At 56.3% G+C, this 24343-nt stretch overlaps 1 protein-coding gene across 1 annotated transcript in view; it reads left to right on the plus strand.

The window, feature by feature from the left end:
- The window catches only part of LOC111153406 (ADAM metallopeptidase with thrombospondin type 1 motif 16), a 151164-nt gene extending 135995 nt beyond the window's left edge, over positions 1–15169 (plus strand). The window contains exons 19-23 of the mRNA XM_022512422.1: positions 6076–6277; positions 6438–6635; positions 7979–8203; positions 14527–14674; positions 15054–15169. Coding sequence (XP_022368130.1) covers positions 6076–6277; positions 6438–6635; positions 7979–8203; positions 14527–14674; positions 15054–15169 — 889 coding nt within the window. The remainder of the gene's footprint in view (positions 1–6075; positions 6278–6437; positions 6636–7978; positions 8204–14526; positions 14675–15053) is intronic.
- The last annotated feature ends 9174 nt before the right edge of the window (positions 15170–24343 follow it).

Consider the following 24343-nt stretch of genomic DNA (forward strand, 5'->3'; position numbering starts at 1 on the left):
GGCTGCCCTTGCTCCTTGGGACTCAGGTTCCCCAGACCTGCAGCTGCTGGGTCTTCCCCGGCTCCAGTGCTCAGCCTCTTCTTCCTCGTCTGCCGTGGAAACTGGATGGAGGAGCGGCCGTGAGCGAGCCCCTCATTATCATCGAAAACCTAACGATCTCCCTCTGACCTTTTATGATCCGAAGTTTTGCACCTGAGCTGACAGAATGCACACACGTTCCATGGTCTGCGGGGAGAACACCTCCAGATGAAGGATTTTTGCTGGAACAGAATTCAGAAGGCTGTCCAGGGGGGCGGCCCCTGTGTCTCTGGCCCATGTGTTCCTCTGATTTTCTGCATGTACACGAAAGCCCAGCAGATCTATGGGTTCTTCTCAAGGCAACTTCTGATGATGGGATGGTGAGACTGGAATATCTGGTACAAGTAGCATGTTGGCCCCCGGATGATAATAACTCACATACACTTGGCTCCACACAGTCCATAGAAGGTACACTTGCAGCGCCCCGTGTGGAGGGAGCTTTTGATGTCCTTCGGCGCGGCTTTGTGGGACTGGGCCAAGAAGCTGCGAGCATGCGTGGGGATGAACACAGTTCGTGGCTGGGGTCCGGCTCATTCCAGATCTCTCCATCACCATCACAGGCAGGGCGGAGTGGCTTGACTTTTGAGGCCGAACCCAGTGAAGTAGCTGTCAAGTCACATGCATCCTGGCCCCCACGACAGGGGCCCACGATCCCTGTTCAGGCCTCCTGGTGGCAGAGCTCTGGCTTCTGTCCTTGCCAGCCAGCTTAGTGACGGACTTCTAGTTCTGGGGTGAAATGCAGGGCAGTCCCAGCGCTGCCACTGGAAGACTGCGTCCAGGACCTGCTGCACAGAGACCGTGACGGCAGCAGAGGAGTGATACGTGTCGGGCCTGCTGCCGTCATTTCTTACAGACTCACTCCTCCAGCCTGGATGGAAGGGGACGAGCGCATTGTTCCGGATGCTGGAGTGTGAGCAGAACACAAGCGGGCGGCTCTGGCTACAGCGACACCGCTCACGTACGCATTTGGGCACCCAGATCATCAGCTGCTGCAGAGCCGGAGGCCTGGCTCTGATCCTGTCAGGGAGTAGCAGGCACCGTTGCATCCTGTTGAAACGCCTTGGCACAGACTGTAACAAATCCCCGGAGCAGCACACGGGGCAGGTGCACTCGGGGCCCGTGGCGTCCTGCAGGCTGGGCTCGGGATGGCAGTTCTCCCCATCTCCACTGTCGTGCCTTTGGCGTCCAGCCTACCTGTGCTCTTTAACTTGTGGCTGATGTTTTTCCTATGAAAAAGGCAGATTTTTCAAGCCAGCATCTGTGTATTGTCAGACACACATTGCTGTCTTTGAAACGTGTCATTTTAGGAGAAAAGTGGGGTAGGCCTTGAATTCCCTGCACATGAAGACATGCCTATCTCTGCCCCAAGTCACGCAGTCCCCATCTTGTCAGACCACAGCAGAAGCCACCTCACCCCTGAGCCCTGAGGCCTGAGCTTGGGGGTGCCCACGCTTATGGCAGCAGAGGTCATGGCGGAGCTATGGGAAGGTCAGAGCGGTCGGCTGGACTCACGGTGGCCTGCTGGCATGTGGCAGGTGCGCTGCCAGGAGCCCGAGCCGGCCTGAGCAGGTTGGCCACCCCGTGGTCACAGCTGAATTTCTTATGCTCATCTTCACCATGTCCCATGCTCACGTCCCATCTACCTGCAGCTAAATTTGGCCGTGGGTGCCTCACATTTACCATGGCCGTCCGGCAGGTGCTGCCTTTCTGACAGACTACTACCTAGAAGGTCAAGAGTTCTCCCTGAAAATGGAACGGCAGAGTGCTGGGTCTTGAAATTTCAGAGAGTGAACAGAAAACAGAAACAAGAACTAAGTTCTAAAGTGAAGCCAGCAGTTACACGCTGTCTGCGAGACTTCTGGTCTCTCCGTCCACAAGACCCCTGGGTGGCCCCAGGGGGGGCTCAGCCTTAATTCAGCAGCAGCCCTGGTCCCTGCCACAGTGGCCGTGGCGTCAGAGCGGCAGCGGTGACCCAGGGCTGCCCGGGTGCTGCTTCAAATACCCTTGCTGGGGATTTGCCTTTTCAGAGGAAACTTTAAATAATCAAAACCAGAATGTTACAATTATTTTCCTAACGGAGAAGTGAAGGTCGCGCCATTGAGGAACAGCTGATGACTGGTGACAACAGGAGGCCCTGACGACTGAACACGGGGTTTGCAGGACAGCTTGCCTGGGCTGTCGAGAGACAGCCGTAAGTCCCCCCACTTCCTTCTGCAGCGCCGGGAGACGGGGACAGGGAGCCCTCGACGGGAACCTACAAGTCCTCCAGGTCCTGCCCAGGAAGCCCGGCCGACCCGGGTGATAGCAGCTACCTGCTTCCTTCTAGTTGGCGGATTGTGGGGAGACAGACCCCAGCGGGGCGAGTGCCACCACCGGAAAATGAGCAGGCACGTCTGGCTTCTGCTCCGGGACCCTCAGACACCAGCCCAAGGCCGCCGGGAGTTTGACTCTTTCCTGAGTGAAATCAAGACGTTTCTCAGAGTTCCGCCTGTGAAACCAAACAGAGTTGGCGTTTCCGGACGCCGTGTGGATGATCTTTGCTCGGGAGGATTTCTTAATGACATGCAGCTAAGAGAAGGGCAGAGAATGGACCAACCCAGTTGGAACAGCTTAAGATGGTGGAGACAGAAGACTTCACGAGCAGGTGTGAAACGCCCGAGAGCAGCCAAGATGTCTTTGCAACCCCAGTGTGGACACACCAGTTAGAATTTATAAGGCTGCGGGGTTGGGAGAGCAAACGTGGGAAACGGGGGGAACAATGGAAGAGCCTCCCGAGGCCTCCGAGGCGGAACCCTCGCAGCCACGAGGCCGGGACAGACCGTGCCTACGAGGGTGCGTCATGTCCGTGGCTGACCGTGAACGAGAAATCACTGATCTCCTCGACTCTGAAGAGTGAAACCGTTTCCACAGCTGATCTAGATCAGTCCCTACAAAGCCAACACTTCCTTTTTAGGTGGCTAACACTTGGTGTTACCGTTTTTATAGTTTTCATAGAGGCACAGTCGTATGCGTCTGGGAGGAACCTCGGTGTGCAGCAGGCCGAGCGCTCCCCGGACCAGTGTCAGGAGAAATGTGGAGCCTAAGCCAGCTCCCGGCACCAGGTGGGGACACAGCGCGGGGACACAGCACGGGGACACAGAGCAGGGACGGCCCCTCTGTCGCCGCCAGCCCCCGCCCTGCCCTCATCACTGCGTTGGTCACAGATTTCACGAGAGGCCAGGTATCGGCTCTGCAGCGGCTTGAGTCCCGGCCCCTTTGAGAGCATGAGGGAAAGTGTGGGTGCTCTGGTCAGACCTGTGGCAGGCACGGCGTACCCAGACTCAGGCAGCGTCGTGATGCCCGGGGGCCTCCCGAGGCATGGAGCTCTCGTTCCCGTCTGTATGCGTTCCCAAAACTCAATCCCCCGGTGCTCCCGGCTCTGCCTTAGTCACAGGTGCTCCGACCCGTACCTCAGTCCACACCAACTCAGAAATACACTTACGTAGGCTTTGCTGTGTAAGAAAAATGCGTGTTTTAGACACTGATTTTTTTTTACCTCCTCTTTATTACTTGAGTACAGAAATATAATTAACTCATAAAATAATTAATAGACTTAATTTTTTAGAAGAGTTTCAGGTTTCTAGAAAAACTGAGCAGACAGTCCCATATCACATAGTCCCAATGCCCTCCCCTATACACACTGAATTGACTCATTATTAGCGTCTTCCATTAGCATGGTGGAATTTGTTAGAATTAATAAACCAGCATTGATACATTATTAACTAAAGTTCACAGGTTATTCCGGTTTTCTTAGTTTTTATATAATGTCCTTTCTCCGTTTCAGGAACCTATCTAAGACACTCATACCTGCTTGTGTCTTCTTGGGCTCGTCTTGGCTCTAATAGTTTCTCAGACGTGTTTGGTTCTGTTGGGTTTTTCTATTTCAAGCAGGCCCCACACCCAAATTGTAAAACCTCAAATTCAGGAGTTGCATATACTGCCCGCCCTCACTTCTGTTTAAAACAGTGCACACACGTGCTCAGAGAGAGACTCCCAGCAGAAGCGAAGGTGAGGCGCGATCCAGCAGTCCTCTGGGCCTTCTCCGCCTTCCGCTCTGTGTCCCTCTCTGCACAAGTCGGCTCCCCTGCTTCGGTCCTCATGGACCCTCTCATTGGTGTGGGATGCTTCTCAGAGGCGTCTGGTGAGCTCTCCACCAGGCCATCCTGGCTGCTGCTTGACCTGAGTGTGACTCTCAGGGGACAGCATGCACATGGGAGGGAGGGTCACAAAGCCAAAGGACAAAACAGGGCACCTTCCCAGATCCCCTGTTTTACCCCCAAGATTTGGGAGAAAATCACTGTTGGATTAACTCATACTCAGGGATGGCTGCTAGGCAGACAGAAGCCCCTTGTGGGTCCAGCCGGGAACAGGCTCACAGGTGTTTCCCGGGCACTGCTGTCCCAGGATGTCCCTCATCACGACCCATGGCATGGGCTGGGAATGTGCACCGGGGAAGCGTGGCAGGCCCTCTGTGCCCCTCACTACAGGATGGGCTCGTCGCACCACCTGAGACATGAGGACCGTGTTGCTCCTTAGCGTTCACAGCAGATTTTCCACAGCCAGCACTGTGGAGACCCTTGGGGCCCAAAGTTACCTGCAGAATTTCCAGTTTTCGCTTGAACGGTCTGAATAGGAAGACAAGTAAGAGTGAGAATTGTCATATCCTCTTGGAGACTAGGAGGAGCCCAAGGTCTTCTCACCACAAGATCCCTCTTGCCTGGGCCACATTTCAACTCTGCCCCTCCTGCCTCTCATGACCTCACACCCAAGAGTGTGCACCTTAGGGCCTCCTGCAATGGGTTTGTACAAAACCAGTGAGTGCTTTGTAGACCATCTCAGGCTTATCTGACACCCAATGGTGGTGCCTCTGGCTAAGCCTGATTGGGTCCATCCCTCTGCCATCAGATGCTGATATGCGTGTCAACAAAAAATACTTTCATACTCAGAAAAGAAAAAAGAAAAGGTCACTTTGAGAGAGAATATTCTCTATAGCTTCTAATAAATTCAAAGACGGACAACCAGACGTTACGGGCCTCCAGTTGGAAGTTATCACAGCCGAGGTCATCCTACAAGAAATATATATGTAAATAGTAGAACCTAACTGTGACCCAGCCCCTGGAGCCAGCTGCCAAGTTATAGGACGTGCCCAGGACAGAGGAACACGCGAAGCAAAACCCCAGAGATGTAACTGGGCAGCTCCTGTGACCATCAGAAAGGGCTGTGGAGACTCAGCATGGTGCGCAGTGTCATTTCTGGAACCAATTAATGGAATAGAAAAACAGATAAAGAAAGAACCTATAGAGTAAAGAGAAGAAAGACCCGCTAAGGGTCATGAACAGTGGACTCTGTGGATTCTGGGCTCCCAACCAGCAGACAAACTCCGGTCAGGACGTTCACAACCCAGCTGGGGACGAAGCACTGAACATTGCGGTAGTCATGAATAATGACATTGAGGAGTATGATATGAAGTGATATAATATAAAATCTATGGATAGAACAATAAGAATACGAGTAATAGGACATTAAGGGATCATGGTTTATTTTTTTTTTAGATATCACGATGGTATTACGGTTGTTTTAAAAACCAGAGAAGCCTCATCTTCCGGAGATGTGTGCTGGAACACGTCCATGTCTGGAATTTGCTTCACGTGCTGCCGGGTTGGGGACACATGGGGCCTTCCTTTTGCACATGTGTAAAATTTCCCACCTAGAAACAAGCCAGAGAGGAGAACAGGTCATGGTGTTGAGGGGAGTCATTTCCAAGTGCAGGTGGATAAAGCAGGGGAGGGGAGAATGAGCACAGGGCAGCTCATCAAGGAGGTGAGGAGCCACGGGACCGGGCAGGCATGGAGAGCGACTTGGAAATAACCCGGTGCCCGTGGGCTGTTGGTGAGGTTAGCCTGCTGTGTCTGCGGGAGAGGTGGCGCCCCTCACTGAGGTGTCTTTGTCTCCTCCCAGTTGGTCGGTGGGGAACTGGAGCTCCTGCAGCCGGACGTGCGGTGGGGGCGCTCAGAGCCGGCACGTCCAGTGCACACGACGGGCCAACTACGTGTCGGAGCGGGTGGCGGCCAGCCTGTGTCCGCAGCCCGTGCCCTCCAGCCGACAGGCCTGCCACTCTCAGAGCTGCCCGCCCGCCTGGAGCACCGGGCCCTGGGCAGAGGTAAGTGGGACAGGGTCGCATGGGGGTACCGCGGGGCCCCCTCTGGCGTGTGGCAGAGCTGGGATCTAGGACCCGTGCAGGGCCTGCAGGGGGCCTCCCTCCACCCCTGGCTAGGTCTGACGGACTCCTTGCGGGTTTCTGCCCCTTTCTTCCTGGGCAGTGCTCTCGAACCTGCGGGAAGGGACGGCGGAAGAGGTCCGTGGCCTGTAAGAGCACCAGCCCTTCCGCCAGGGCGCCGCTGCCGCTGCCGGACGCCGCCTGCAGCGCGGAGCCCAAGCCCAGGACTCACGAGGTCTGTCTGCTCAAGCAGTGCCACAAGCACAAGAAGCTGCAGTGGCTTGTGTCTGCCTGGTCACAGGTGCGTGCTCCGGGCCCGGACGGTGCTCCAGGTCGTGGTCGCAGGTGGGCGCTCCCGGTCCTAGTCCCCTAGTGCTCCAGGTCCCGGGTACGTGTATCCAGACAGAACCTTGACCAGTTCTTGCCTGGGGGCCGCCTCCCCTCTCCAGGCTCCCTGCTTCCCTCTCTCTCCCTCCACACCTTCTTCCTCTGAGTCTGGTTCCCATGCTCAGGCCACTCTTCTGGGCTTTGGCCCTTCACGGCGCTCTGCTGGGCGTGCTCGGGGCTTTCCAGCCGCGTCTTTCAAGCACGTCACCCAGCAACATCCACAAGGCCGGCGCTCACTCAGTGTTGAGGCCAGGACGAGTGGGGGACAGCCGTCACGCTGACAGGGGTCCGAGCCCATAGGGAGGAAGCCGCCACGCTGTACAATCTGTGGGTGGCCTCCCAGTGGAAGGTGGTGACCCTGAGTATCTCACGCACGAGCACACACCAGAGCTCCTCCCGCACCCACAGAGGGGAGCCTCCCATTCCCTCTCCTCCGTGGGGCAGGAGATGCTCCAAGCACCTGGAAGCCACACACCAGGACGTGAGGCTGGAACCTGGGCAGGTGTCGCCCCTGGGGTCCCCCGTGTGCGGAATCTGCAGACACCGAGCCAGAGGGACTCACACACGGGGCTCAGCATCGCCCACACCACGAGCTTGAGGCAGCAGTGCCTGAAGCCAGGACCTCTCTCCCGAGACCCTCGGGGCCCGGCCTCGCGGTGCCACAGTGCACGTTGCCCTCCTGTGTGCTCTGGGGGCCTCCATGGCCCAGCTCACTGTCCGCAGTTTACCCGGGGGCCGCGTGAGCCACAGCCCCGGCTCCGAGCACTCCCCGGTAGGGAAGGAATGGATTTGTGCCCCAAGCATGCCTGCCGCCTTGGCTGGGCGCTCCAGGGGAGGATTGGGAGCCCTGGGTGTCCTCCACCTGCCCCTGCTCTGGGGGCCAGCATCTTGCCTCAGCTGGGGGGTGCAGCTCCAGGGGTGCCCAGGGGTCTGGTCTCCTGCTCTTGTATTATTTTTGCACTTTCCAGCAGGAGCAGCAGCAACACAGCATTTTAACTTCTCCGTCCATTTCAGAGCTGCACCTTTCCTGGTTTTCGTTTGCTCTGCCCCTCCGAAGGCCCGCAAAGCTGCACCTTAAGATACTGCTTTTTAAAAGATGGATACATAATGCCTTTTGAAAATGCAAAGGCCGAGTAAATCTCATTGCCTTTTTGCACTGCCGTTAGCATTCAAGCAGACGGTGACTCGCGGGTGAGGTAAAAGACAGCCACCAGCAAAGAGATACTTTTCCCTCACATCTTTTGTTTCCATTTGTAGTGCTCGGTTACATGTGAAAGAGGAACACAGAAAAGAGTCTTAAGGTGTGCTGAAAAGCACGTCTCTGGGAAGTACCGAGAGCTGGCCTCCAAGAAGTGCTTGCACCTGCCGCAGCCCGGCGTGGAGCTGGAGCGGGCCTGCGCTCTGTTTCCCTGCCCCCGGCACCCCCTGCAGGCCGCTTCCGGCCCCCCTCGAGCCGGCTGGTTTGCCGCACCCTGGTCTCAGGTAGGGTGGCACTCAGTTCCCGCACAGTGGCGGGCAGAGCCTCCTGCCCAGGGAGCTGGCTGCTGGTTTAGGTGGGGAACTTTCTGCGAGGGTGTACCCCCAAACCCACCGAGCCAGGTCCCGACCCTTCTCTCCGGAGTGGGTGCAGGGCCCGTGTGCCGTGTTCTCAATTAAGTGTGGGAAAACGTGTCTTATTTTCTGTAAAAGCTGGGAAGACACCCCCAGAGATGCATGTGAACAGGGAGGAAGTACAAGATCTGGAACAAGTCGGTGACTGCGCGTTCTGCCCCAGCACCCCTGAGGCTGTGCTCATGGGGAGGGGGTGGAGCACCCCAGACCGCCCAGGCCTGCCCTGGCTCTTGTATACCCCCAGCCCCTCCTCTGTCCACACCACCTTCCACCCGAAGGAAGAATTCTGTTAGCTTTGTTAGCCGTTTCTCACCTCGCCGCATTTCCCTGCTTTGGGTTCCTGGCGGTCCTCATCCTGGGGCCTGGCTCCCCTCCCCACCTGGTTCTACTCCTCTGGCCATGCGCCCGGGGTCCTGCCCTCCCTCGGTCCCCGCGCTGCTCCTGCTCCCGCTGCTCTTTCTGTTGACCCGGGGTGCACCCAGGCCCCGCCGGAGGGCTGCATGGAGCTCAGACATCCTGAGCCATCCTCACTGGCCAGAGCCCAAGGAGTCTGGTCTCTGCAGTCTGCCCAGGACAACAGGGGCTCCCCTGAGTCTGGCCCATGAGCAGGGACGAGGGATGCTTCCTGACTCTCTGCTGTTGGTCTGGCCAGAGGAGCAGAACCACGGAAAGGACCTCTTTCTCGTTTACACATGGTGGCCGGTCTCAGACTCCCTCTCTGTGAACGATGAAGGTAGAGGAGACGGAGGGAGGGAGTACACGGGCCTGAGGTGGCAGCCAGTCTCTAGGGGCCGCCCCCGCCCCTGCTTCTGGTTCTGCAGCTCGTCCAACCTGACGGAACGCGCGCATTAGAAGCGCAGGAGCCCATCTCCCGAAAGCATTTAGATGAGAAACGGGCATTAAGGAAATCATGCGTTGTAGTGAGCACTGGGTGTTGCACGCAAACAATGACTCATGGCGCAGGACATCAAAAACTAATGATGTACTCTATGTGACTCACGTAGCACAAGAAAAAAAGAAATTGTTGAGCTTTAATGATCGGAGCAGGGGGCGTATGAGCTGTAGCCTTTTCGGGCATTTTCTATTTTAAGCAGACAAATTGTATCAATGACTGCGTTTTCCCAAGTGGGAAACCCCTTCTGTTTTCTTGTGCGCTCAAGTCTTTGCTGTGAGATGAAGCTAGAGACGAGTGAGGAAGTCAGGTCACGTTTTCGCTGGGGCGGAGGCCGCGCTTTCCCTGCCGCTCGGGAAGCATGGGTCGGAGGCACATAGAGTATCTCCCGAGACCATTACACGGAGACCCCCGAGGCCGAGGCACCTCCCGTTCCCCAGCTGGGCCGGTGGTCAGCCCGCTGGGCTTCATCTGAGACCTTGGGAAAATTCAGAAAAACGGAGATTTATCATCGTTTCATTTAACCCCAAACCTAAAATACATCTTGCGTAGTTTTCTCTGGTCTGAAATATTCAGTGTGTGTTTGTCTCAGAAATCATTTTATCATAAGCCGCCTGAAGTTTTCATCCAGTGTGACTCATCGGTTTGGGGGTAATAACTCAAAGGGTCATGGGTGCTCTAAGCGCTGGTACCCGAGACTCTGTGCGCCCGAACTGTGGGACATTGTCACGCTGTGGTGGATGGCCGATGGCCGGCTGAGCTCTGCCCCCAGACAGGTTTATTCCTGTCACAGTTGGAAGATGGTGGCTCCCATCATGGGATCTTTAGGGCTTCTATGATTTGGACAGCTGTGCTTATCATCACGTTTCTTGGTGGGCTGCCGGGTAGGTCTGACTTAAATCATGTCAGTCCCTGGGGCTTCGAGTCAGGTGGTTCACATGCTAATCCGCTCCGGGGATGGCTTACATGAGAACACCTGTTGGACCGTCTAATTCTACATGACGGAGATGGGAGTGTGTCCTCACTGCAGGAGTGCGGGGGCCCTGGCTTATTCTGGGGGTTCTTCCCCAGGATCGGGCACTATTGACCTGGAAATCCAGGGGCTCTGAGATGCAAGGAGCTGTGTCACTGATGATCGATATGGCAGCTCTGCCCAACAGTCGTACTGAGGTTGTATCAAACACACGCACACGGACGTACACGTGTACACAAACAATAGGCAGGCACACACATGGGCACGCGCCCACAGGGGCATGCACATGCACAAGCATGCACAGGCATGGCCACACACACACACACACACACACGGGCATGCCCACACAAGCAGACACAGAATGCACAGGCTCCCTTCACCCTTCTGTCACGTGCCCGTCCGCCTCTGAGAATTTGCTGCTGATATGCCATGTTCATCTTGCAGTTAGGGGTGGCAAGTCAAGGAGACAAGAATCATCTCGTGTCATTGCTGGATAAGGTCACAGCACTTGCCACCTGAGTTGGAGGGAGTCTTTGTTTGGAAGCCAAACTAAACTCCCAGCTGTGCTGGAGTTTATTTAGGGCAGGGGTGGTAATGATGAGGCCTCGAGGGCTGTACGCGCTCATCCTGACCTAAGGAGACCTTGGTCTCTGGGACAGTGGGGAGCGCTCTGGTGGGCAGCAGCTACGGACAGTATCCCCCGGGGCCCAGGAAGGAGACAAATGAAGGGAGAAGCATGCATAGATCTCCCAGGAGGGGACAGAGGTCATCACAGTGGAGAAGGAAGGTGTGAGACCTCTGACTCTCAGGAATGAGAGTGGATTTGCTTACCAGCTGCTTCTGAGTGTGGGAGCTGAGCCAGCCCTAGAAGAAGCCCTTGGCACTCATGGGCCCCGTGACTGTGGAGTGGGGGGAGTTTCCCTTTGAATAAAGCCAACCAGAGCGTCAGCCAGGAGCTACAGGGCCGAGGCATGTCAGGGCTTCTTACTTTTTGCTGTCAGGGCCAGTGACATACAGAGTCATCCCTGTAATTTCAAGCAAACCCAGAGGCAGACGTTATTTTAAAAATGTACGTCTTTGGATGTCTGATAATGACTAAGTGATGATCAGGGTTCCCAGCTCATCTCTTCAGGCCGTATGTAGCGTCTCTGGTTTAGGATGTCCCAGAGAACACAGGACCATTCCTGAAACAGAAGGAATCCAGAAGGGAGAAGGTTTTTCAGGATTTCAGTGTTCTGGAAAATGTGTGCTTAGCTGGTCGTTGTTCACAGCCCCGGGAAGTCTGAGCCTGACACACCCACAGGGGCCCTCTCTGAGCGCGGTCAGCACGGAGGGCTCCCAGGAGGTGCCGTCACATTCGACAAGGTTGTTTAACCCTGGAATGGCAAGAAGACCCCATTTGCCGACCTTGGGGTGGGGAGCCCTCCCCCTGGACCGCAGCTGATCCCCCTCGAAGAGCCCTGGTTCAGTCTGCATGGCCTCAGGCCTTGGATGAGATAGGCAGGCGTGAGGAGTTGAAGGACGAGAGGCAAAGGAGGGCTTCGAGGACCTAGAAGAGGATGGTGGCCGGGGAGGGAACAGTCCAGGGGCAATCTTCAGAGGGTGACGCTCCTGTCTCACATTCTGCACCCACCTGCACGGGGCCTGCCTCACTGCCCCCCCCCAACGGACAGACCCAGAATTGCCCACCCGCAGGCCGGGTCCTTGCCCCTGGGGAGTCTGGCATCAGCAGGAGACACAGACCGTGAAGAAACACGTGCACAAGTGCTGCAGACTCCAGTGATGGCCCTACCAGGGCTGAAGGCAAGAAGAGGCCGCCCTAGAGTCGGGGTAGCGGGTCCTCCCACGTCTGCAGCAGGGACACCGGGAGGTGGGCAGAAGTAAGCCAGGTGGGCTGGGGGTCGGGGGGTGGGAAGCAGTGCACACAGCTGCCAGCTGACAGTGTCCCGGGCCACACACAGGAAGTCCTAGCCCCTTTATGAGACGTCCGGCTCCCCTGATGGCACACTGGCTCCGTGCACATGCTCGTCAGACTCAGATGTGGCCGAGTTGGCTCTGAAAACAAAAAGAGGAGAGGAAGGGGCGTTTGCTGATACAGCTCTGGTCACCTAGAGCCGCGGTTCTGGGAGTGTGGCCCGGCCTGTGGCTACAGCACCATGTGTAGAAATGCAGGTTCTCAGGTCCTGCCCAGTCTGCTCACGTTGTGGGGTGGGTCCAGCCGGTGGCCAGCCTGCACATCGGCAGCCGCGGGGTCTGGACGCACGGCCGTGGCTGTTGTCACCGTGTGTGGGTCTGTGGACAAGGGCAGGTCCCTGTCTCTGCAGCACATTGGCCACCTGCATCCTGCTATCTGCAGGACCTGAAATGCTCACATTAAACCCCATCAAGTTAAGGAAGGCACCATCAGCTTCGACTTCCAGATCCAAGTCCTGGAGTCTCTCTGCACACAGTGGGAAGGATCACAGTTTGAGGAGGAATGGTAGATCCCAGGGATGGGCGACTCTCTTGTGTCCAGCACGTGGTATCCAGCATCTGGATCGGTGCCTGGTGCATGGGAGGTGCGTGATTCCTGTTCTGAATAAATAAATCCGTGACAAAAAGAATCAAATCACTTCCTCATGATTTTAAGTGGTGCAAAATGATGGCTGGATCTCTGGTTTTTCAACTGAGACACATCGTTGGCAAGGCTGGAATTCTGCCCCCACTGCTGCTGCTGATGGGAGCTCCACCATCAGCAGAGCGGTTGTGGACACGTAGAGATGCACATGTGACCTAGGGTTCCTGAGCCCTAGGCCACTGCAACCGGCATTCCTCAAGGTCTCGGTTGGGCTGCAGCTGGGAGGGGCTCGGAGGCAGAGTGCAGAGCCAGAACGGTGCTGCTGCCAGATGTTCAGACGGATGCAGTAGGCAGTGGGAACGTCTGGCTCCGTTGTGGATAAGCCTGCTAATTCCAGAGCCAGACACAAATCTGCCCACACCTTCCCTTTTTTTTTTTTTTTTTCTGATTGCTACATATATTGAGCCTGAGTTACTGATGACTCCAACTAAAGTTGGTTTTGAAGAAAAGGGGTATGTCTCCTAGAAATGTTCCAGACCCACATGCTTATGAGCTGGAGCCCTGCCTCTACACCTCTGGGGGCCCAGCAATCCTCTACCGAAAGAGGAGAGAAGAAAGAACAATGTCTTCCGCTTGTGACTTTCCTGGACTCCGACTCAAAAGATGTTTAACTGCTCTGCTAGAGCCCCTTCCCTGGGGGGTTTGGAAAACTGCTTCTCAAGATTCTGCTCGCAGGGGGTCCTGGGAAGAAGCAGGAGGTCAGCTGGCTGCCCGCTGGTAGCTGACTTCAGCCCCGGAGCTTGCTGAGTGCCCTTATTCGAACGGGGTTCTGCCGTGCTGTCCCGTACATTTTGGCAAGTGCCTGTGCCGTGCAGCTGCCTGCTCTGCACAGATCTGTCCTGCACAGATCTGCCCTTGTGTTTCACTGGATTCAGCGTCCCCACCGAGGCCCAAATGTCCGCAATGGGATCTGACCCCCTCTTCTTGCAGGTGTTCCTTAATTGCCTACAGTCTTGACATTTTTTGAATGAGGAGCCTTGTTGGAGCACAATTTCCATAGTTCAGTCTAGACGTCAGGTTGCTCTCTGGACAGATTCAGTGCTTGCTGGTTTGGGTTCGTCTGTCTCTCTGGTCACCCATCCCCCGGTGTCTTGCCCTCCGTTGAGCTCATATGGACCCGTGCACAAGGTCTGGAGGCTGTGTGCCTGGCAGCTGGCGGACGACAACCTCACCCTGTGGCTCCTCCACGCCCTGGCTCCTCTGTGCCGTGTTGCCTTCGAGTGCCAGGGTCCATGTGCTCCCGAGCGTGCCTGTGGGAGGACGCCAGCCAGCCCACACTGCTGGTGTTGTCACTTTCAGGCGGCGTCTGGAGTCTGGGGACTTGGGGTCTAGAAGGGACGTCACTTTATCGTGCCTCTGTGGAAGCTGGCTTGTTGAGGTTTTCCCCGGCAAGAGCCCCAGAAAGGGTGCCTGGGTGACGGCTTCCACAAAGGGCATTGTTTCTAGTGCCAGACTCAGAGCCTGGGTAGGTCTGGGGAATGATCCGGCTACCTCCAGACATGCTCTAGTTCCCTTGTGTTCATCGGACATCGACCACGCAAGAGCGTGCTACATCTCCAGTACTGGCCCCCTCTGTCCACAGCTGGGATGAATCCAGAGTCTGGTCGTCTTCCCAACAATCACCCAGAGTCTGGGTGGAGGGGAGGTTTGGAAGAGAGGACGCCCTGGGACCCAGCGGCCCCGGATGACAGCTGTGCCTCTGTTTCTCGCAGTGCACGGCCAGCTGTGGGGGCGGCGTGCAGACCAGGGCCGTGCAGTGCTTGGCAGGGGGCCGGCCGGCCCTGGGCTGCTTCGTGCACCGGAAGCCCACCGCCTCCATGGCCTGTAACACCCACTTCTGCCCCATTGCAGAGAAGAAAGGTGAGTGCCTGGACCCCCTCGGCTTGGCCTTGGCATCTCGGGGTGGGGCTGTAACATGTCCGGAGAGTTCCTTAGTGGGCTGGAGGACGTGGGGTGCCCGGGGTTAGAGAGCCCTGGTGCTGGGGTCTCGCTCTTTCAGGGAACGAACTGAAGTTCCGCAGCAGGCGGCCGGGCCGTTGTCCCCAGGGTCGCTCAGTGGGCGGGTGCCACACAGCAGGGAGGACATGTCAGTCCTGAGGGACCTTCCAAGGAGGGGCTTGTGGGAATGGCCCCTCGCACTGGGCCACACCTTCCCTGACAGGCTGCCCTCCGCAGTCCCCGAGCTGGCCCCCCCCCCCGCCCCAGGATCCTGGCTAACGCGGCACTTGCTGCTTTTCAGATGGCGTCTGCAGAGACCACTTCCCCTGGTGCTCGCTGGTGCCCCGGCACGGGATGTGCAGTCACCAGTTTTATGGGGAGCGCTGCTGCAAGACGTGCTCCGGCTCCAACCTGTGAGGCCCGGCCACGGTGGGGGTGCCGGGCCTTCAGCCTGCATCAGCCGTGCACTGGACATCGGAGAGCGGCCAGGGGGAAGCAGGCTGGGGGAAGAAGGGCTGCGCCTGGCCTTCTGATGGGACAGAGTGTGTGTGTGTGCGTGCACGTGCGTGTGTGGGTGTGTGCGTGCACACGTGTGCACATCCTGGGTCTGAGGGCACGCCTGGGCACACATGCACACACGTGTCCAGGAGAAGCGTGGAGGCGGGCAGGAGGCCCATGCCGCAGACCCAGGGTCTCATCTCTGTGCTTCAGCTGAACCAAGTCAGAAGCACAGAAGGAGCCAAGCTTGCTAACCGCTAAACACTGTGGTGCTTTGGAGAAAGAAAGAAAGGAAGCATAAGTCCAGAAGATCTGCCGCTCAGTACGCCGGCCTCCCCCCAACCTCGAGACCACTGCCCCAGTTCTGAGCTAACCAGCCTCCCTCCAGAGAAGCCTCGGGCTGGGACAGCTCCAGACCAGCCTCCCCAGGGCCCCCTTCCTGCACCAACAGCCCAGCTTCTCTCTGCTGGGACAAGAGCCGGTGGCCCCTGGAAGGGCAGTCTGCCCTGTGACGGGGGGGGGGGGGGGGGGGGGGAGGGAAGTGCTCCGGACTCCATGTCTCGATTGGAGACTTTGCCTCTGGAAACGGGAAACACGAAATCCTGCTGTGGTGCTTGGTTCCCTTTCAGATTCACGCGCTGGAGGAGAGAACTTTATATCCTACGTCTTATCCTTCTCTGTGATTGACAAGCGAGCCTTTCTATTCCAACCCGTTCCTTATGCTTTTCCCTGAAATGACAGAATTGCAGGTTATGCCAGAGCCAGAGAGCGACCAGCTACGCCGTACCCCAGCTGTCTCGATGAAGGGCTGGCTGTCCTGCCCGGGTGGACGTCCGCGGACATGGGGACCCTCAGAACCCCACGTTTCCTTTCCGTGCATTGTGCTGTTTTGAATTTTTTTGTTTTCTGTGAATTTTGATTGTTTTGTAAGAGCCCTTCAGAAAGAAGGCCAGCATTTCCGGACGAAGCCGCGCACGGGCCCCTGGCCCCCGACCCCCTGTGCAGCGTTGGGGCTGCTCTGCATTGTCCTTTCTACCATGTGGCTCCATTCCGAATGGGCACCTGGATATTTATATTTGCTGAAGTTTTATAATAAATTTTATATTGTACCACTTGCTTCTGACCTGCCCCGATTCCTCACAAGTTTTGCTCCTGAGATCCAGGGGCTGGCATGGAGGTGGGGGACTGGTCCAGTGACAGAGCTGGGGCCCTGAAATCCAGGAGAAAGTGCTGAAACTGGTCTGAAGACGAATGCCCCTAAATGAGGAGGCAACAGGGAAGACAACTGGTGACCAGGGTTGGTGGTGGCCAGTGTGGGGATGGGCAGGATGCTGGGGCCACCCAGCCCAGGGACCAAGGTTTTTGCAACTTCCACTGGAACCTGAGCGGGGATAGCCTCCCTGGACAGGGCCATAGTTAATTCAGGGTGACCCCTGACCCTGTGATTCTTGCTTTATTAGACAGGGTTCTCTACAGAAACAGAAGGAACAGGTGTTCCATAGAGAGAAGGGAGCTTTATTTTAGGGATTTGGCTCATGATTGGGCGGGGGGTGGCAAATCCAAATTCTGCAGGGCAGAAGTCTGGAAAGAGGCAGGGTTTCTGTGTTGCAGTCTTGAGGTCAAATGCCTCCTTCTCAGGGAAACCTCAGTCTTCGTGCTCAAGGTCTTTAACTGATTGGGCGAGGCCCACCCACATTATGGAGGATCATCTGCTTTGTTCAAAGTCTACTGATTTGGCCCTTAAATGTTAATCACGTACAGTATATATCTTCATGGCAACTTCGAGTCTAGTGCTTGACCAAACACGTGGGCACCATAGCTGAGGCACATCACTGTGAGTCATCAAAAATCACACCACTCCCCTCGGGCTGGATTAAACCAGCCCTCACAGGGCATCATGGAATGTCCCACTCACCCGAACCTCCCAGGCCTGCAGACACCCCAGCTGCTGACGCCACTCAGCAGATCTGCACCGCCTCCACGAGCACACGGCCCCACCCTCGGGGGACAGAATCCGCATCCCAACTCACAGACAGGAAGCTGAGCCTGAACGTGGATGCCATGCCTGCTGGTGTCACAGCCGGAGGAGGCTGAGCTGGGGGTCTGCTGGAATCAGGCAGCGGTTCTAACACACGAGGGTCTTGTTGATCTACTGAGCCAACACAGCCCTTCCCCAGACCTCTGCCCTTCTAACAGATTGCCAGTAACCCCTCACTGCTGTTTCCAGTGACCCTTCACTGGACGCCTGCTGTCTGGTGGTGGGAAGGGGGCAAAACGGGCAGATATGGTTCTGCCTTCGAGGACTCCATGTTCCATTGGAAGACAGCAAAGCGATGTACTGCAGGGACAGAGACAGGCAGAGGAGGGGGTCATCAAGGGAAGAGGTAGGACAGGAGCGAGGCAGCCTTCCATCTGGCCACTTATGCCCAGCACTTGGTCAGCCTTTTGCCCTGGGTGTGTCCCGCTCCAGGTCTGCCCCCAGCCTGGGCTGGCATGAGCCCTGTAAGGGTGGGTGCACCCCGCTCTTGCGTCTGTGTCTATCCCTGACAAGAACTTTCCTCCGCTCCTTGCTGCCAATATGGGAGCCTCAAAATAGCACCGGCTGTGTGTTCCTCTATGTTTACTGAGCATCATTGCAGGCCAAGCACAGAGGTGGGTGCTGTGTGTGTGTGAAACCCCACGTGGCCCTCCACCATGGGGACAAGCGCTGGCTTCCCCCTCACATGCAGCCTGGCCCCTGGAAGCCCCCATTCATCCATGCCAGTCGTGGGACTTCTCTCTTTAACACGACTGTCTTCAAGCCCCTGCAGCCTGGGTCAACACACCTTCGTCTACTGCTGGTGGCCCAGAGGCCCAGGAGCTCGGCAGAGGCAGGAGACACGGGCAGTGACAGGAATGTTCTATCCCGTGTCTGGAGCCCTGCTCTGCCCACCCCCCAGTGCCCTGTGAAAATCTGGCCCATGGAGACTCTCTGTCCTTAGGGGTGATGGAAGGTGGGATTATTCCCAACAATGTGACTTGGTTTCTCTTGAAATGTGTGTTCCTGGTATAATCTCAGGACTTAGAACTGGAAGAATGTTCTAGGTATGAAGCTTCCAGGTCCCACGGGGATGAAGTCAGAATCCTTGCAGAGGCAGAGCCCCCAGCGACGCTGCGTAGGAAATGCTGGAATTCGAGGCATGAGTGGCTCCTCGGCCGGCCCCCCCACTCACTGTCTCCCTTTCTGGGGCCGCACTGTGGACAGAGTAAGGAAGAGCCGACCCTGGGACCCACAGCTCACGGGGCCTCGCTCTGGGCTCTGGGCTCTGGGGGTCTCGATGACCCCACTGCTGAGGAATCCCTGTGTGATCCACGCTGCTGTGGTACAGGGGCGAGAGCAGACATGGGAAAGGATTGGGGTGACAGGAATCCCGGGGTACGTGGTGACAATCTGGGGAACGTGGATTGTGTAGTTGCCCTGATGCTGTGCGGGCTGCTCTGGGGAGACTCGACCTCTTCTGTCCCGGCGGCTGTGGTGGCCTTTCTCCTTGCTTTTTCCCAGGTCCCTGCAGAGGTCATGACTGGGCCACGACCTTCCTTCCCCGGCTTGTTTCTCGGGAGACCCCCAGACGCAGAATGACACCCAGGGGTGACATCACCAAGCCCCGGGAGCCACACAACTTGAACCCGAAACAGCCCCAGGAATTCCAGGCTGAGCCCAGCCGTGGGGAGGAGGAGCCCCCGCCAGATAAGCCAGGCACACAGTGGTCACGCAGTCTGTCTCCTCCATCCGTCCATCCAGTGTCACCTGACTCTCCCACACTCCTGGAGATGAAGACCCTCCAGCTCCCAGCTCGGCAGCCCCAGCAACGAAGCTCTGCAGAGAGACTCTAGGCAGTGAAGGGCACCTCCCCAGCACCTGAGAGCTGTGTCTGTACCTTCCTGGGACGTTCCCTGCCCCTTCCCCAAACATTCTGCATGTCACTCATCTCTGCAGTGTGGCAGCTGCAATGTGTGGTCACGAGGCTGTGCCTCCCAGGACTAGCAGTAGGCTTCCTCGAATCTGCTCTTGTCCTGCAAAGGAGGCTGGCCTGCCCCCCGCCGGGCCCCCTCCGCAATCCCAGACCTGTCCCCCACCCCACTGGAGTTCAGTGCTGCTTCCTGGCTTCCTACCCACAACCTTCACAAATGCCAGACATCGGGCTCGATCCTCCAAAGGCAGAGCTCCTTGCCCCTTCCCCCACATGCAAGACTGGTGTGTCCTATTCCCTGGATCCGCTGTGCTATGGGCTAGCTCACCAGGACTTGCGTATCTACTAGTTGCAAGTGTGGACCCTTACATAACAACTCCCTCTTGCCCCCAGCCCCCAGGCCCTTGTAACCACTAGTCTACTCAAAAAAATAGATCTACTGTATGACCCAGCAATTCCCCAATGGGTGTTTACCTAGAGGAAAATGGAAGCAGGATCTCGAAAAGATGCCCACACGCCACACGAAAAGATGCCCACACAGCATCATTCACAATAGCTAGGACATGCAAACAACCTGCGTGCCCGTGCATGGATGAATAGAGAAAGATGAGATGCTTTTATACAATGGAGCACTATTCACGAGAAAGAAAGAAATCCTGCTATTTGCAACAATGTGTCTGGACCCAAAGAGAATTATGCTACGTAAGATGAGTCAAAGACAAATGCTGTATGACCTCACTGATCGGTGGAATCTAAGAAAGCATAGCTCCCTTTTTAATGCTGGTGGCAACCAGGAATGGTTTCCAGCCCTTAGTCTGGGAGGGAGGGCCATCCTACAGCCGCTGAGCCCCTCCGGGCCATCAGACAGACTCAGTCCTTCTGTCCTCGCTTTTCGGATGACGACTTTACATCTCAGAAGGGAGAGCGGCTATCAGGTAGACAGAAGAGAAACACCCCACTCTGCAATGTTTGCAGAATCGTTTACAAGGAAATGTTGTAGCAAGAGACTGGGATGGATGGCCACATAGAAAGCAGCCTGACATAGAATAGTGTTAATTTCAGTATAAAAATTACAGTTGAAACATGAAAAATAATCGCCCTGTTTTCTACATATATTTTTTATTCATAGACTTTAAAGAACATCCTGACAAGCTCTCTTTTCCCCTGCCGGATCCCAGAACTGACTATGACACACACAAATTCACCATCCCCTTCCCCTGCAGAGGATCCTGCCCTGATGTGCTGGACAGTGAAACTCACTTCAGCTGGGCGGACGTTCAGATGCTTGAACACCAGCTCCTCTGGGCTTGGCAGCCTGGCGCCTGGTGGAACAGTGAGACAACAGTTCTGGAACACTGGGGGTCAGCACCAACAGCCTTAGCCGGGTCGCAGGCAGGCGGGCTGGTCACGGAGGGCCAGGGCCCGGCCCACCAGGTTAGTTTTCTGTCTTGGGTCAGCATTGCAAGCTCTTTCCCTCTGTCACTGTGATCGTACCCCTGACCCCGGGTGGAGACCCCTGGCTTACTGCCGCAGAGAATGAAGCCCGAGGGCTGTGGCAGGGACGGTGGGCCATACCTGCCCAGTTGCCACTGCTTTCCAGTGAGCAGAATCACAGGATGAAGCAGAGGCGACTCCTGGCCCCAGAACCCAAACCCAGATTTGCAGGGCCACCTAGACGGGAGAACGGGTGCTGGGTGAGGGGCTGGGTCACAGGCCCCTGTTTAATTTCCACATGTGAGTCCCCCCATACAAACCCAGTATGTAAGGGATAGACGGGCTTTTGAAGTGAGTTTTTTGTATCAGTTACTTTTGATTTGATTTTTCTTTTCAACTCAGAAGTATCAAAGGTTTTTGCTGACACTTCAGCAAGTCCTATTTGCTGATTTCCAGAAGGTGAGCGAGGGCAGGAATGATGCGCAAGCCGGGGCAGCAGGGTGAGGCCCGTGAGTCTCCTTGCACACTCCGCACACGACTTCTCTGAAACTGCTTTCCTTCTCCTCCAGGTGAGAAAACGACTTCCCTGACGTCCTGACCAGGTGTGCGGCGCTGCCAAAAGGGACGGCCGCAGGACCCCGGCCCTCATGTGTCCACGTCCCTGCATTCGCCCCAGGCTAGATGCCGATGCCGCTCTGGCACCTGAACCCCTCACCCGGGCCAGACTCCTCTGCAGAGCGTCGGTGAGCACCCTGCAGGAGTCGGAGGTGCCGAAAAGACCCAGATGCTGGCCCCCAGCACTCACCCCTCCGTTAACTCGACATCAGCCCCGCACGTCCCCGAATCCGTCCGCCTGACGGCGGAGTGACAACCCTGAGATTTCAGGGCCTCACAACGCCGGTTTTGCCCCCGGACCCCACTGCACGCTGGCCGCACGCCATCTGTGGGTGTGTCCTGGAGGAACAACAGCCTCGCCCGGGCGCATGCTGTCCTTAGGGCAGCGGGAAACCAATCAAAAGCCACCAGAAGTGGCAGCAGCCTCTGACTGCTTCTTCCCAGGACAGCCACGGCACCCTTGTGCTCACGCCCCACTGTCCACATGGAGCGAGCCTCATGGGGAAGTTCTTGTGACTTGGGCAGGGACGCCTCACATGGCCCAGGACAGCCGTGGGGTGGTCCCTGCGCTCGGTGAGAAGGAAGTGAGTAATTCGGAAGAGCCACACCCCCTCACACCTGCTGTGTGCCAGGCCCGGGGCTTGCTCCTGCGTCCTAAACAGCGTAGGACCCCTTCCCTCAAGATCCCCCTTTGTGGCCTGGGACAAGTCATTTCCCCGCTCTTGCTGTCGGCCTCATTACCCATAAAAAAAGTACTTAGATTGGGCGCCTGGGGGGCTCAGTGGGTTAAGCCACTGCCTTCGGCTCAGGTCATGATCTCAGGATCCTGGGATCGAGTCCCGCATCGGGCTTTCTGCTCAGCAGGAAGCCTGCTTCCCTCGCTCTTTCTGCCTGCCTCTCTGTCTACTTGTGATCTCTCTCTGTCAAATAAATAAATAAAATCTTTTAAAAAAAAAGGTACTTAGATTTTTCAGGTTTCTCAGAAATTCTAAGACACTGGCCTTTCCCCTTCACTTATGATTAAACTAATCCTTTATTGGAGGTCATGAATCAGCCCTAATAACAGGATCTCAGCCCATGTCATCGGGCTGGAAGGGAAGGAGGTCCTCCTGCCCTGCATTAAAAGACAGAAAGGAGGGCCCTGGGGAGTTTATAAGGATCATTTTGGCTATGCCTATTGAAATCCTTACACCTGCACCCAGACACTCATAGGCTAGGCAGTGAGCACAGCAGAACTCCCCTGCAATTCTCTGAGAGGCCAGGCGGTGAGTCGAGACCCAGGTGGCCAGGGCCACCAGCCTGCCCACAAGGCGGAGACCAAAGGCAGGACTGAGGGCCTTCCTGTCGGGGGTCTCCCACAGGAGCTGTACCCAGGCCCATGTGCCTGCCAGACTCACCCTACAGCCCCCTGGCTCCCTCCCACGGTCGCTGGCCTGGACAGCATCCCGCCCGTGACTCACAGTGACAGAGACTTCTTCTGAACTCTGGGGTTTGGATGTCTGGCTCAGGCAGCTGACTCCCCAGCTGGGGTCTGAAAACACCCCAGCGTTTCTGGTGAGTTTGTAAATTGTGAGAACGTTCATCTGAAGTCTAGACAGAGACTCCACAACACCTGGGTGTCCTGTGGCTAAGAGGTGAGTGGGCGCAGAGCCCTGGCAGGAGCTCAGGCCCCAGCGAGCCCCCGGGGGGGCTGCCTGCAGCGGGAGGGGCCGGGGACCATGAGCCTGCCTGCCTTGCCTGCACTTCTGGTAGTCACATTGTGTTCAGGGCCTGAGCAGAGCACGCCAGTGTCGCCCAGGAAAATCAGGTGCAAAACTACCCCTATCGGTGTGCACACCACGTTTGTCTCCGTGATCGGCCTGACGCAGCTCAGCCTCTGGCTCCTGCCACCACAGACTGTGCACCACCCAGTGCCCTCGGCCCCCATGTGTCCTTCAAGTGGGAAACCAGGCCTTCCCGCCAGACTTTGGAGGTCACAGAGCTGCCTGCCCTGGAGGACGCCTCTTACGAGCGCGGACAGGGTCCTGTAGGTCTGTTTGTGTTCTGCAGCTGGGGCACACCTACGCAGCCCAGTACTCCGCCTGTGCTCATGCCTGAGGGGAAACGGACCAAATATTTGTTCAGCTTTGACTCGCTCTCATTTCTGAGTGAGCTCAGTAGCTCTGGAACGTGCTGTACTTCGTCATTCCTCTGTGCCCTTCAAGACTACTCCCGGACCCGGGACACCAGGAAGCCTTCTCCACCAGCACATGGCACTCTAGGGACTGAATCGTGCCCCTCCAGATTCGTAGGTTAAAGCCCTAACCCCCATGTGGAGATGGGGTCCCTGGGGAGGGAATTAAGGTTAAATGAGGTCGTAGATGAAAGCTTCATCCCACAGGACTTTGATGTCCTCATCAGGAGAGGATGAGAAGCACAGGACTCCGGCGGATTCTTCCTCCTGCATTTGGGGCAGGACCCTGAGCGGTGCCCCGGCAGGAGCTGAGGCCAGGTCCCCCTCACCACCATGGCCCTCACCACCTGCCTCTCTGTATTGGGCTCTTTGAGCAGTGCACACACACACACACACACACACACACACACATGCAAGGCTTGTACCTGTCCAGGTGAGGAGAAGAGTGGACACTGTAAGATTTGCAAGGAACCAACCAAGTTTTTTCCATTCTCTTTTGCTAATCTCAAAAATTGATACTAGAGAATGGTCTTGTTCTTTCTTCCGTTGTTTAGAATGGGTGTTACATGGTCACCTCTGCCTTGAATCAGCTCCTGGCAAATTTAAATGAAGGAAGGAGTGATAGTGGGAATGAAGAAAAAATAAAACAGAAAAATTATATGCTCTCATTCTCTAAACAAAGTTTGTTGACAAATAGGTGTTGAGGTTCTGGGCTTAACCATTCATTACTGGAGGGTCCATCCAGACAAATCATCGTACACAGACAATCTGAAAGCAAACACACAGTTATTTTAGTTTTGCTACTTATTTTTTTTTAAGATTGATTATTATTCCTTCCTTCCTTCCTTTGAGAGAGAGAGAGAGAGTGAGCACTCCAAGCAAGGGGGCAGGCAGACAGAGAGGGACAAACAGACTCCATGA

Source organism: Enhydra lutris, unplaced genomic scaffold, assembly GCF_002288905.1.
Source record: "Enhydra lutris kenyoni isolate GAN:26980312 unplaced genomic scaffold, ASM228890v2 scaffoldscaffold32, whole genome shotgun sequence".
Lineage (NCBI taxonomy): Eukaryota > Metazoa > Chordata > Mammalia > Carnivora > Mustelidae > Enhydra > Enhydra lutris.